The sequence below is a fragment of the Cygnus atratus genome, chromosome 3 (genome assembly GCF_013377495.2).
Source record: "Cygnus atratus isolate AKBS03 ecotype Queensland, Australia chromosome 3, CAtr_DNAZoo_HiC_assembly, whole genome shotgun sequence".
Classification (NCBI taxonomy): Eukaryota; Metazoa; Chordata; class Aves; order Anseriformes; family Anatidae; genus Cygnus; species Cygnus atratus.
The window spans coordinates 56988357-57002305 of record NC_066364.1 but is presented as its reverse complement, the minus strand read 5'-3'; the positions used below and the strand labels follow the sequence as shown (position 1 = coordinate 57002305).

Here is a 13949-nt window from a genome sequence, read left to right as displayed (position 1 = left end):
TATTACACACGTATGACACTCATCTCTGTAAGACTCAGCCTTTAGTGTTTAGTTCTTCTCACCAGCAAAAATACGACATATGCACACAATCTGGGACCAGTTACACAAAGTTTTGACTAGTTCTCATGAAAGATGAAGCCAAGCTGTGGGAGCCTTAAACACCCGTGTTATTAGAGTACTACATCTATACACATATCATTAAGAGACAAAGTTCTTACGAAGCAAAATGTAAGAAACTATCCTGCGTTGCTGGTTGGATGATTAGTATCTTCCTCCAGAAGTCACTGAAAAGTCAGTGTTGGGTAGGGTCTTTTTCAATGTCCAAGACAGACTGTCTAGGCAAAATCGTTGTGAGAAAGAGCTAATGAGTAGGGACAGTAACTGGCTAGGAAGGCTTGCCTGCCGCGTTTTCTAGACCACACACCACACGAGGCAGGCTGCTACCCCTACGGAATCTACCCTTGGGAGAAGTGTGGCAACAAAGCAAATGTGATGAGTTGGCTCCTCAGTGTTTTTCTGCAAAAAGTAAATCCATTTCTGAGCAGAGAGGCAGCATATAGTATAGCTTGTGCTTCTCTTGAGGGTCACTCTAGCCACTGAAATAGCTAGAATGATATCCAGAGGTTTTGCTTGTCCTCTGAGCAATGGAAATTTTCACTTCTACTTTGTCAGAGAGAAGAACTAGGACAAGAATTTAAGTAAATTTGGACAGAAGTTTATAAATTCTTTTCATCAATAGACTTATGATTGTGGGTACTCTTTCACTAGATGAACATCGTGGCTGAAGTTGTGTCCTTTTCTCTCTATGAAGCTACTAAATTCTCCCCCCCACTCCCTCCAGCAGAAAAGCAGACAGCATCACTGTGAAAAACAAAGAGGGTTACGTGGTCTATTTCTCTGTTTTTTTTTTTTTTTTTTTTTTTTTTATTAACTCAACATTGTCTCCTACAAATACGATTTGTCATTCACCAGAAGATTTGAAATGTAGACTTAAGTTACACATAGGTATAAAAAGCATAAAACAGCACACACTGTACCACTGTTTAGACCAGAAAACATTGTGTTGTCCCATAGATAAGAGCACTATTCAAGCTCAGCACCATCACTTTCTACCTCAGGGATTCAGTCTTCAAAGCTGCAGATGTTTCTGCTTTTTTTCCCTCAGCTTTTGAAGCCCTGCAGGCTTTCCCCTGGTGTTTCTCACCCATGTCTGGAGTGCGGACCAGGGAACCACAGGCAAATCCACTCTGCTCCACCAGAGGTTATAAAACCTTGGGTTCCTACTGGCTCTTCAGAAATGTTTTCCTCCTTCTCGTAATATTTATGTACAATATATGAAGGGATACGATTTGTGTCTTTGATTTAGACATATCTGTTGCCTCATACTTAAACAATAACTTGAAAAATATTTTACAAAGAAAAAGAACATTGTTCATCTGAATGTCATTCATTATTATATTGCTATATTTTATACCCTATTATTAATATATACAAAAATTCTTATTTGCCTTTTACAGATGCATGGAAGCATATAATATAACAGTTTTAAAGTATCCCATTTTTAGATTTTATTTCTTGGCTCATCTCAATCTCTTTAATAAACTATGGTTGCTTGGAGAATATAGGAAGTATTTGGAATGTTGTTTAGAGTTTAATAATAACTGGTAGCATTGTCCATTTGCGGCCTGAATGGTTGGAGCACCTGTCAGGGCGGTCTGGTAGAGATAGCAGCATCATAAGACTTAAACAATCATGGAAGGCTGTTAATGTGCAGTGTCGACGGGTGCCAGGGTCTGTTCTTTATTGGGGGCTTTTCGTTTCTTCGGCTGCGTTTTGTTGTTGTTTTCCCTCTGTTCTCGGTTCTGTCTTCGGGCTACTCGCCCTTTGCTTTCCTGTCTTGTCTCTTTACTTTCGTCTTTGTTGGACTTTTTTCTTTTCTCCTCCCTATTTTTTTTTCCTGAAATAAAAATGATGACATGTTAGAAGATTTGCTCAGGCTGCTGCAATTTCTGACTCCCTTGCCCGTAAAGCCGAGGATTAGCACCTCCCGTTGGAAGCTGGACACCAGTACCAGTGCCTGGAAGTGTCCAACTCTTCACCAAACCATTAAATTAAGCAGCTGGCCTCACACCTCCCACCTGACTCTAACCAAAGAGGTGGAAGTTCCCTGGAGAGTCACAGTGTTTTAGAGCTGGTGTAAATATATTCCCGTCTCCCACAGCCAAGGGCACAGCTCCAGGTACTCCACCAAAACACAGCAGGTTTGAGGACTTCTGTGGCCTAAGCCAGGCTGCACTAACTGACTGGTCTAACTTTATAAACTGTATAAAATGCAATTCTACTGTAAATAACCTATCCCTCTGAACTGCAGCACAAATACTTTTTGCTTTGAAATATCAGCAGAGATAACCCAGGCTTTCCTACACCAATGCTGGGGTAGTTACACAAACTTGACAGTAGCTCTTGTGGCTGAGGATGCTGAATACCTGGAACTATTCCCATTCCAAAAACCAAAACTGGGATTTTTTGACACCTCAATGAGCTCTGTGGGAGTAGGTCATAGTAGGGGAGTAGGCTCAGGGCAGTGGCTTGCTCTGAGAACAGATGAGCATCCAAGGTCAGATAGAGTAGGGGTACTCTACCATCCAAGGTCGAGGAGGTCAGATAAAGGGAGAGAGATTCAGAGGAGGAGAGGAAAAGGCAGATGGCAAGGAGTAAGACTGAGATGTGAGGATACACTGTACCCTCTTCTTATCATGTAGCATAGAATGGGATATTTTATAGGTTCTTCATTCCTGACCAACTCTGAGATCGGAGAGCAAGGGAAAGTTTAGATACAGCTGTTGAGTCAAGCAGGGACAAACATCTGATTTTTTCATCTGTCGCTGTTGAAACACGCAGTAAAGCTTTAAATGTAAAATGGCTCCTCAAACTTTCAGTAACTAGTCAGATATGACCCCGATACACACACACACGCCTGCAGAATCCCTCTCTGGATTTGGCAGTGCCACCTATGATACCCAGGGGTGAGCGGGGCAGACCTGCAGGATGGGCATGCGAGGCTTGGCGAAAGCTAACCACTGCTGGGAGAGCTCCACCCAGCAGTGAGCGCACGTCTTACCCTGCCGTAACGCTGTCTCTGACTAATGGATAAATGACAGTATGGAATTTCATTCCAGTGGTTTGTAAATACAGTTGGTCCAAGATGAAATGTTACTTGAATGGAAACTGTCCAGGCATTCAGTGTTTGACATTGTTCACTTGGTGATTGGCCAAAATCCTTCAGCTGTGACTTCCTAGCCACAATTCCTTAAGCACGTTGGAAAGATGCTTAATGGTTTCACTTTCTGTCATGGATCAAGATATATGTATTTTTATATCTGTGTGTGAATATATAAAGAATGCACACGACTATACGTCTGCAAGTTTTGAGGGAGACCTGACATCCAGCTAGAGACCCACCCGGGCATGCTTTTTTCTTTTGCTCAACCTACATAGGATGAGTAAAACTGATTTCTGGTAAGTACTTAGAACTCAGTCCTACTTCTCCTCTGCTCTGAGGATGACTAATGTGGAGTCCTCTGTGCAGTTTTATGTGTGGTTTAATGCCAATATGTCCATATTGATGAAGTTTGTGAAAGGTCTGTCTTCTAGTTCTGTGCTGTTCGGGTAATGTGGTAGAGCGCTGAAGGGCCATCTTTGCCTGGGCTGTTTTTTTTATGTCTTTCCAGCACAATTTCAAAAATTGGAGGTTTTATGTCGGAGTGATGTTACTCCATTTTATGCTGCCCAGCCCTTGGTTCAGCGTGTACCCAAGGGAAGAGTCTCCCAGCAATGACATCTTTCCGTGATATCTGCTATCATTGGGGTGCAATCAGAGGTAGATTCCTGCATGTACCCCCCTCCCTGCTCATACCTATGCTGTCCTCTTCCCAGAGATTTGTTCCCAAATATTTTTTCTGTGGCACAGAAGCGGTGAAAACTCTTCCTAAACGCGGGCGTTCGGCCGGGTGAGAAGCGCAGGAACAGCACGGGCCGTTCCAGCCGCACACCTGCCCCCGAGCTCCTCTACATTGAGGACGCCAAGGCGAGGAGGGCAGGGGCAGAACCGGAGCCCCCCGTCCCTGGAAGGGGCGGTCGGGGGGCGAGGGGAACCGAGCTGCGGCCGCGCGGGGGCGCCCCGGTGCCGCGCCGCGATCGCTCCCGGTCGGTGCGGGGACATAGCCGCGTCCCGGGGGCTGCGGGGTCCCGGGGAGAGGTGAGCTACCTCTCCTGGCGGGTCAACGAGCCCTTCTGAAATAGCAAAATAAAATAAAAAATAAAAGAAAAAAATAGAGGGATAAATCTTTTTAAATAGGAGATTGCCAAATGTTTCCGAGCGAATGTTTTGCTCGTGGGTTCGTGAGATTCACATAGTTGTGTGAAGCAGTTAATTCGTCATTAAAACAGCTTTTATTCCAAAACCAAAACTTTGTACGGCCAGCTGTGCTGGAGGAATTAGTCTACAGGCACTGTGCAGTCTTTTCTTGTAGATAGGAGATGCTTTGCTACTTCTAATGCTACAGCTTTGTATATTGAAGTAAATTTACAGACATGCCGTAATGCTGAGAAGTGCAGTAGTTCAAATTAAATGCAGATGGTGAAATTAATTCAGAGAACAATATAATTACATGTCAAAGCAGCTTAAAGGTGCTGAGTTCTTGTTAATCTAATTTATAGCCCACGGTCTCAGAAATCCCCACATCTGCATTTATGTAATCCGTGCTGGAATATATCTTTAAATATGCAAACCAGACCATTTCAGAGATGTGTTTGCATTATTGCATCAGATGTGAGGTTTCCACTAAATCTATAACACATCTTGTGGACTAAAGGGAGCAAAGGTCGGTCACAGTTTGAGAGAACTTGGGACTTCCGTACACCCTAAAGAAAATCATGGCTGAAGTGGAATAACCACTGCAGGTTCCAGATTTTGTTGTCTTTAGGCATTGTCCCTTAGTCTCACCCTGTTATATTTGGCTACAGTTATGACATACATTTGTTCATATATATTATATTTATATCGTATATATCATATTTGTTCACTTCTCCCTTCCGTGGGCACTGAAACCCCAAACCATTGTAAGAAGGCATCAGATGTGATGGTGCAAGCTGCTTTGCTTCGGTGGGGGGATGTCACAGGGTAGGTCTCATGGGGTTAGAGAGGGGTGAGAGTCTGGCATCAGGCATTGGGGATAATTGTATTTCTTTTGGAGAGATCGCTCCCGTGAATAAATTTACCCTGGGAGAGCAGAAGGGGCAAGAGGAGTCCCAGAGCTGCATCTGGAGGGATTGCAGGCACCTACGTAATAGGCCCCTATCTGGAAGGGTCCTGGCACTTCCACTGTGCATGTCACCACGGACCACAAAATCCTCCCCACTACACTGCAGTCAGCTGAAGGGCTATAATAAGAGACCACAAGCCACAGCTGTAACGTGCCACAGTGTTCTTTCACACTCCTCACAGCCTCAGCTGACCCCTCAGCGCTTTCCCTGCTGCTGGAGCACAGTCAGCACCCGTGCTGCTGCCCCTCAGTACCCCACAGAGCAAGGGGATAAACTCTGGGGGCCAAGTGCCACCATTTCATGTCCCTGCTCCTTCCCACCTATCTGCACCTTTTTCAGAGACATTTTTCAGTCCAGTTAGGGATGTCACCCCTTCCTCACCGCACTGCATGGACAACAGCGTGATAACCTGGAAGAAGCTATGCCAAGTGAAGATACCAGTAAGAGGAGCATGCCCCAGGCTTTAAAATCACTTACTAAGCTCTGTCTGTAATCCAGTCATGTTGTGTTATGCAAATGGACAGCTCACTCTCATTTCCATGAAAAGTGACACTTTTTTTTTTTTTCTGGAACACAAGCTGTAGCATGTACTCACACTACTTGCCAAGATAACAAGCCTCCAAAGCTGCAGCTGCCCAGTGGTGCAGAGGACATTGTCCTTTCATTCACAAGCCATTAGTGGCTGATTCATCTGGTAAAGCTTCTGAAGTTTAAACAGCATAGCTTTCTTATCAGAGATCATTTCTTTCCTAGTATGGTGGCCCTGTTTCATAATCACTACGTCTACAGGTGACCAAAATGGCAAGGGTTACCGATTTCAGAATCACCTAGGTGCTACATGGCTCAGTGCATTTCCTCTCCTTGCTTTTATTCCTCTTGGAGATGCACCAACTGTTGAAGCAAGGGGAAAAAAATTTAAAGGAGCTAAGGTCCAAAGGCATTTAAGGAGCAATTACTTTACCCAGACATACGTTCTCCTGCTGTTGGGATGCATGAAGACAGCCTACCAAGCCTCCACATACCAGTCCAGATGGGCACAGATCTTAAGGTATGTTTGTATCCACTGTCCTTGGATACCCCAAGATACCTCAAATGATGCAGACACACGGTTGAGCAGCTGCATTAGTGGACTTGGTGACTAATGTACTTGCCTGTCTCCTCTAGAAAATGGAAATAATTTTCTAGATGCAGACTGGAGGGGATGTTAGAGACTGAGACCCACACTAGTGTTTCCATGAGATTTAGGGTCCTTGAACTTCATTTGCCTCTGAAAATTTCATTTGCCTCTGAACTATTAAATTGCATTCATTTGAAAAATATTCTTACTAATGTTATGTGCGCTAACCTGTCCTTGCAAGGAAAGGACAATGCCGAGGCAGGCACATGATGGGGAATGAGAACACTGTGTCTAAATACAGGAATAGATCAGGCCTGCATAGCATCCATTTGCATAAAGCAGGCAGAGGGGAAAGGAAGGAGGCCGAGCATGATGGCCGATAATGATGCTGAGGCAGGAGATGTCAGAAGTTGCTGCTGTAACAGATAAAGAGCAAGAGCAAGCTGTATCCCATTTAGGCATATGGGAAGTAGGAAGGGATCATTTCTTCTGTGGGCTGCTTGAGAAATGGCACTGCTACACTCATGAGGTCATAAGCAATGTTTATGGAAAGTCCCTGGTCTGAACTGAACTCTGGAGTAGGAATGGGTTGGAGCTGTCTTTCTTGTGCCATAGAAAAGACATTGCCAGCGCCTGAAAATACAAGAATATCCTCCAGGCAAAGACAGACAGAGGAGGAGGATTTCTGTGATGAGTTCTGTTTGCTGTTTGTGGAGGCATTTATTGCTGTCTGTTCAGAACAGAGCCTGTGGGCATCCATTTCCTTTGCACTTGCCTGGTGGGACTGAGGAAATTTCTTAGCAGCCTTGTTTTAATCAGCACTAATGTGCTAACAACAGCAATTTTATAATTACATAACAGTTTGCATCTTATAAGATCCCACAGCTTATAAAATCTCAACTGTGTTTCCAAAGACAGGAAACTCATGGCTATTTAGCAGAGCAGAAAACCGCTCCGCATTGTTTAGGATGGAAAGTGACATACACCATGCTGGTATTTAGGAAAGTGGTGGTCTCCCTCCAACCTTTATGCTGAGCTTGCACTGAGATTTTTAACAGTGACTTCTGGATGGGATTTGATTTTTATAACTCTTCTAAATTCTGCAAAAAGGTAGATGACTGTCCAAAATCACCATATAATTCTCATTTACCACTAATGCAATCAGATGACAACAGAAAGATTGGAAATAGTAGTGATTGCTACCAAAAAATCTTACCCTGTTAAAGTTTCAGGATATTGGCAGAAATCTGTAATAGCTGATTTTCCTTTTAGGCACCAATAATCCAAGTCCTCCCACTAGCCCAGATTGGGGTGATAAATATAGCCCGTTTTAGAGACTTAGTTCAGCTGGTGCAGGCTTTTGAGCAAACCAGAAATAAAAATGTGATGCTGCATTATGTCAGAGACGCATGTTTAGTCTGCCTCTCTAGAAATAATCAAGAAAAGTTATACATGATAAGAGACAGATGCTTGTGCCTCAGCAGACATTTGAACTCTTTCTAGTACAATAGTAAAAAAGAGAGAGAAAACACCCAAAGAAACTTGTTTCTTTAGTACTCAAATTTCTACTCGGAGTTTTTTGAAGAGAGGGATAAACAAGAGAAGCCTTTTTCCTTGGCTTTACTTATGATGATATTTGCATTAATGTAACCTGACAATTCGTAAGATATTCATACAATCCAAATGTTTGGATGCATCTCTGCGCAGGCAATGCAGAATGGCTTTTTCCCTAAATGAACATGACTTCGTACTGGGCTATGTCGACGATCCCAAAGTGGATTTGCTGATGCTGACTATAACACTGATCAGGTCATCAGTTTCTGCCTCAGTATAGGACCTTCATTTGTGGCTAGCATTGTGTGTGTGCATGCAAACAGAAATGTGTGCGTGCAATATACATATCTGTACAGACATACAGATATAACCCCGCTGCTCTGAAGCTCACGTAAAGCACAAGAGTGCAAGGTGGGAAGCCCCAAAAGCAGTGGGTTGGGCCAGAAGACCTCCAGAGGTCCTGTCCAGTCTCGACCACTCTGTGATTCTGTGGCTCTGCTCCCAGTGGGTGACGCTCACCGCCTGGAGCACTGCTGAGATGTCGGAGGGGAAGCCAGGAAGGGGAAAATCCCACCTTGATGGATCACTGGGAGCTCAGAAGTATTTCTAGTCTAGCTATACTCTTAACCATGTCCAATGGCACTTAAACACAGCCATCTGGAGGACTGCTCCTGCCATCTGTACTGTAGAGTGGTTAGAGAGGTCCCTGGCATGGGCCAGCCTCCAACATCTCCCTGGCACACTTGAGAGCCAGCCCAGGCCAGGGACTGTTCCCATGTGGCACTCTGAATTGAACCACTCAGTTCTGGAAGCAGAGCAAAAGCTTTCTTCGGCATGCCAAATGGCTCTGAGTGCTGAGTAGCCCACAGCATGGATGTGGCCTGGCAATGCCATCCAGCACCAGCGCCAGGGAAGCTGGGGATCTGGCACTGTCTCCTTTGCCAGGATAGGCACAGCCATGTGTTCCACCTGGAGCCTTACATCTCTTTAAGTTTCCCAATACCCCAGGAAGGTGAAGGAAGACGGGGAGTCAACAGGATGCCACACTGGCCTTACTCTGCACGGTTCACTTGTCCTGTCTCCTCTGCGCTCCGTTTGTTTGCTTTCCCACCTGGGGTGATGCCTGTGCTGACAGGTGGATGGGCGCCCCAGTGCATTTCGCAGGTAATCCTGGCCAGCCTGGCTGATTGATCAGCCAGTCGGCAGAGGCTGATATATACGCGGGAGGCAGCCCCTGATGGATCCACTCAGCAAAATCATCAGCCCAGAGCCAGGGTGTTATTACTTCAATTTGCCAGAGGCCTGATTCTGCCCTCTGTTCTACCTGCTCAAACATGCCGAGGTCACCAAGGTTGTTTTCTGGTGTACATGAAGGGAGAATTTGCTTTCAAGGATATTTTTCACAAGCAAGGTGTTGAAAAATGACTGTTTCTTTCTGTTAAGTGCCTCCAATATCTGTGTACTATTTCAGTTGGCTGAAGCGTTGGTCTTCCCCTCTCAAGGAAATGCCAATATTTCCAAATACATTTTCATCCTTAAAATGACAGGTCAGGTTTCTAAATTTCACACAGATCAGTGACAGCAAAGGTCCCCTTTCATCAACAGTCATGAAACATTTCACTTTGGCCACTCTACATTTTCTCACCTACCGAGAAGATACCTGGCAGCTCAGCAGGTAGAAAGAGAAGGGGATTGGGAACACCAAGAGTCCTGGGCTGCCTCTGAAAAAGGCTCAGGAAATTTTTTGTGCCAAAGGGATTCAGAGTTTAGCCCTATGAAGCTCGAGGAGCTCAGGTGACCAAGATGTTCTCACAGGGATCTCAGCTTTTCAGGCTCTTGAGTCCTTGTCAGCCTGCCAGGTGGGCTGCCAAGGGCCCTCCCAACAGACAAACTGGCAGAACGCTAGACAGAAACCTAACACAAAGGCAAAGTTGTTTCAAAACCTGCCTGCTTTCCACTGGGACTTCCTTGAAATCAGCATATTTCTGGGAAATGTGATGACTTTGACAATTTGGTATTTTCCATTCCTTTGGAAAATTCAAACCTATAAAATACTAAAAACAAAGATTTCTAAGAAGGGGTCATGGAGGACATGCATAAAAAAATGAATGCAAATATTTTAACATTGCCCGTAAGTCTTCAATTTGAAATGAATCACAGATAGAAATTGTCCATGTAAATTTTATCTAGACCTTTTTTTTTTTTTTTTTTTTTTTCCCCAAGAATGTGATAAGTTTATTCTTTTTTAATCCCTCTGGGAATGAACTGTGAGTCTAGAGCTGTTTGTAGTAACACAGGCTTTGCACACTGAAGTTAGCAGCCGGCTTTATGAGTAGCTTGAAGTGGAATGTGAAGAATGAGTATTGCATGTGGTGATGCATCACTGGAGTCCACTTTATTTGGTATACTTTATAAACTGACCACCACACCATTTAGATCCGGTATGAATGAGGTTAGATGGCCCACAGGCTAGATGAGATGCAGCTCCCACTGGGATGAGAAAGCAGCCTCTCATGACACGGGGCACCAGGCAGCACTAAAGAAAGCCTGTAACCGCCTAGCCACCCCACCAGGAGATCTGTGCTGTGTCCTCTCTGGCACCGTTCCTACCAGCAGTCTATAATGGCAGCCCAGCAGAACTTGCTGCAGGCATGTGTTTTTCTGCTTGGTGCTCAGGGGGTGCCTGAAGAGAGCTACAGCAGTGCTGGTAAAATGGTAATAAGCCTGGGCGTTACACCTGTAAGCATGCCTGTGGGGTGTGTGCTGCCTATACTATGGGGCCAGTTACAGGAGCCAAACTGTAGGGCTGCAGAAAAGTTCTAGGGAACCAGAAGCAAAAGCAGAGTGAGTGACATTTCCTCTAGTAGGACGCATGGCAAGAAGTCAGGACCTTTTCTAGACTCTGAAAACTGGGACTGTGGGGACCAGCAGTCTCTTTCCAGCCACCTCCTTCCTCCATCTGAAGAAGAACCTGTACACCAATCGACTATATTAAAGAGAATCCCATGCCTCTCTTTAAAATCAACTAACTAATCACTTTCCCGCCTGCTCCAAGAATATTCAAATTAGTCACAAACAAAACTACCCACTGTTTCTACAAACCTGACTGCTGCCAGCTTTTGATAGAAACTCCTTAAGCACTCTTCTATAACACCTGAGACCAACCCCCACTAAAACCAATAATATTTTTCAAGGTTCTGGTATGACATAGTCTGAAACACTTCACAGGCTGTTATACAGAAGTGTAGAAATCTCAGGGACAAAAAAAAAAAATGTAAACACTTGGAGCATACGTACATAGTAAGATGTATCCCTGTAAGATATATGTGTAAGGATACATTACAGTATCCATGTAAGATACTAAAAAAAGTATGATGCATTGTGCAATAGACCCCCATCCCAACGTCAACCATAAACTCTAAGAAGTTACTTTAAATTTTTCATGTACTTTTGCAAATGTTACCCAAGATTCTTGTATGTCTCCACTTAGAGGCAGTTAATTTCTGTACTCTGAAAGAGTGAGTTGCTTTCACTTAGGAAACAGAAGTTCCATCAGTCTTAAACCTGAAAATGCCCTATAGAATTCAGAGGGATTCACAGAGACTCTTCCATCTCCGTATTGCATCTTCCACCATGTCAGATTTAAACTTAAGAGATTCACTTTCATAGCTTTAGATTGCTTTAAGAACACTGGGGAAAGAAAAAAAAATCCAACACCTTAAAATAGACTGTGGATGGGAATGTGATCCTTCGTCTTGGTAGTGGACTCTTTTTTTTCTTAGTACAGTCTTTATATGAGGGAATCCCCTCATGTTCCACAACTGTAAAATGCAGATAACACTTCCTTGATTTTGGTTAGTGCTTTGGAAGCTACAGATGAAAACCACTACCGGTACAAATCAAAGCTGTTGAAATGGATGGAAAGGCTCCTCCTTACTTCAGTTAATGTTTTAAAGGACTGAACATCATGCTTCAATCACACAGAGAGCTCAGGATCCTCCTTTAGAGTATCATTTCCTTGCTCATGCTTAAAGGTAGCACGGGCTAGAGCTCCTACTGGCATTCTCTCCCACCACCCACATCTTTACAAGAAATAAAGTCAGTTCCTCTGGATTTAAACTGAATCCTTCTGGTTTAGCAATGCACATTTCTACTTAAGCAATAAACATCTGTCGTCTGCCATTCATTAATATTAATTATAAATGGTGACTAGCTCATGGGATCCAAGTCCACCAGCTGAGATTTTTCCAACCGTGACCTTGTTAGGGTTTGTATAAAAAGTGTTCAGAAGGGTCCTTCCAAGCCTGAAGCCAACAATAAGTGCAATTTGCAGAGTACAGAGTTTAGATTATGCACTTAGAACAAGGGAAGTTGGAAAGGGTGATGGGGAGTGGGGGAGGGAGGAAAGGAGAGAGTATAGGGCCTGAAACGGGGCTTCTTTAAATGCTTAAGTGTTTTAGACCTTTCTGTAGGCTAATGACAGGGAGAGGCATTGTCCATAATGAGACTGGGCCATCCATTAAACATTACTGTAAATGAAAGGTTGCATGAATTAAAGGTTGTTCATCTCATGTTTCAGGAATGTAGCTGTGTTTCATGTCTGAAGCCTGTTTTCCTTTTAAACGGAGTTCTTCAGATGACAAATGAGAGAGAGAATTTCAGAAAGCAAATGGGCAGAAGTAAATACATGCTTAAGAACAAAGCAGAGACATAACTGTAGCTGTAAATCTTTATGCGGGGGCTACTGTTTGCCATAGATATTGGGGAGGATTAGGTTAAAATCAAGAAATTTCATTACTAGGTCATTTTGCTTATAAGCCAAAAAACCCCACAGTTAATCATTAAATTCTTGCCTGTATATGATTCATTTGTGGACCACTGGTCAGTCCTTTTACTATCATTTCTTGTTTCAAGGAACTAAAAATAGAAAATTTTGGAAATGCTTTTTCTGAATTTTGCATTAAAGACATGGCCACAGAACTGTTATGACAAATGATCTTCTTTCTTCTCTTTATTTTCTTGCCACTGCAAAATTACTTCAACAAAAATTAGCGAAAAATATTGTTTGCATCAGTTCTTAACATTACCTCTTCTTTCTTTCTTTCTCTTTCTTTCTTTCTTTCTTTCTTTCTCTTTCTTTCTTTCTTTCTTTTTCTTCCTTTTTCTTTCTTTCTCTTTCTTTCTTTCTTTTCTTTCTTTCTCTCTCTCTCTTTCTTTCTTTCTTTCTCTCTTCCTTTCTCTCTTTCTCTTTCTTTCTTTCTTTCTTCTCTTTCTCTCTTTTTCTCAAGCCTAAACATGCAACAATATTCTCCTCATGGGCCATATCCTCACCTGCTTTTAAAATATACATAGCTTCATTGACAGAGTGGAGCTAGCTTACATTTCTGGTGAATTAATGTGACATGCCCACTGAAATTTTCTCCAAGAAAATCCAGCCCTATACTCTCTATAACAGTGATTCAAAGCAGGTAAATGCAAAGAGGAACATGGCAGATATACCAGCAATGCAGGATGCATACACTGAACAAAATGGAAGGAAAGTTGGTTTCAATTCCCTGCTTCAGGCCCAAAAGAAAATCTGAACTTGGTAAAGGCAGCAGGAGGCTTCATTTTGATGTCAATGAACAGAGATACTTGAACTTTTGCTCTGTAAATGTGCAATGTGCTGTCTCTCTGTGGAAGCCTTACAGAAGGCAATAGGCGTGAAGAAATTTCATGGACATTTTGTGGTAATTTCAGAAATGTAGGGAAGCCTATCAAAGCATTATCTAGTCCCTTACTGGACTCTGTGGCTGGACTACTATACTCAGACTGTCTCTGATGGATGTTTGTCTAACCTCCTTAAAAATCTTCTATGATGGAGATTCGCACAACCGCTTGCTTGATCTTTATGGTCTCTGATAATAATGCTGGATGTTATCTCATTGGGAACAACCTGAAGCTCCTTTGGAAC

General features: G+C 43.3%; 1 protein-coding gene across 1 annotated transcript in view; it reads right to left on the bottom strand.

Moving 5' to 3' along the window:
* Positions 1-1446: 1446 nt before the first annotated feature.
* The window catches only part of RSPO3 (R-spondin 3), a 60451-nt gene continuing 47948 nt past the window's right edge, over positions 1447-13949 (bottom strand). The window contains exon 6 of the mRNA XM_035538386.2: positions 1447-1957. Within this exon, the coding sequence (XP_035394279.1) occupies positions 1764-1957 (194 nt within the window). The 3' untranslated portion in view covers positions 1447-1763. The remainder of the gene's footprint in view (positions 1958-13949) is intronic.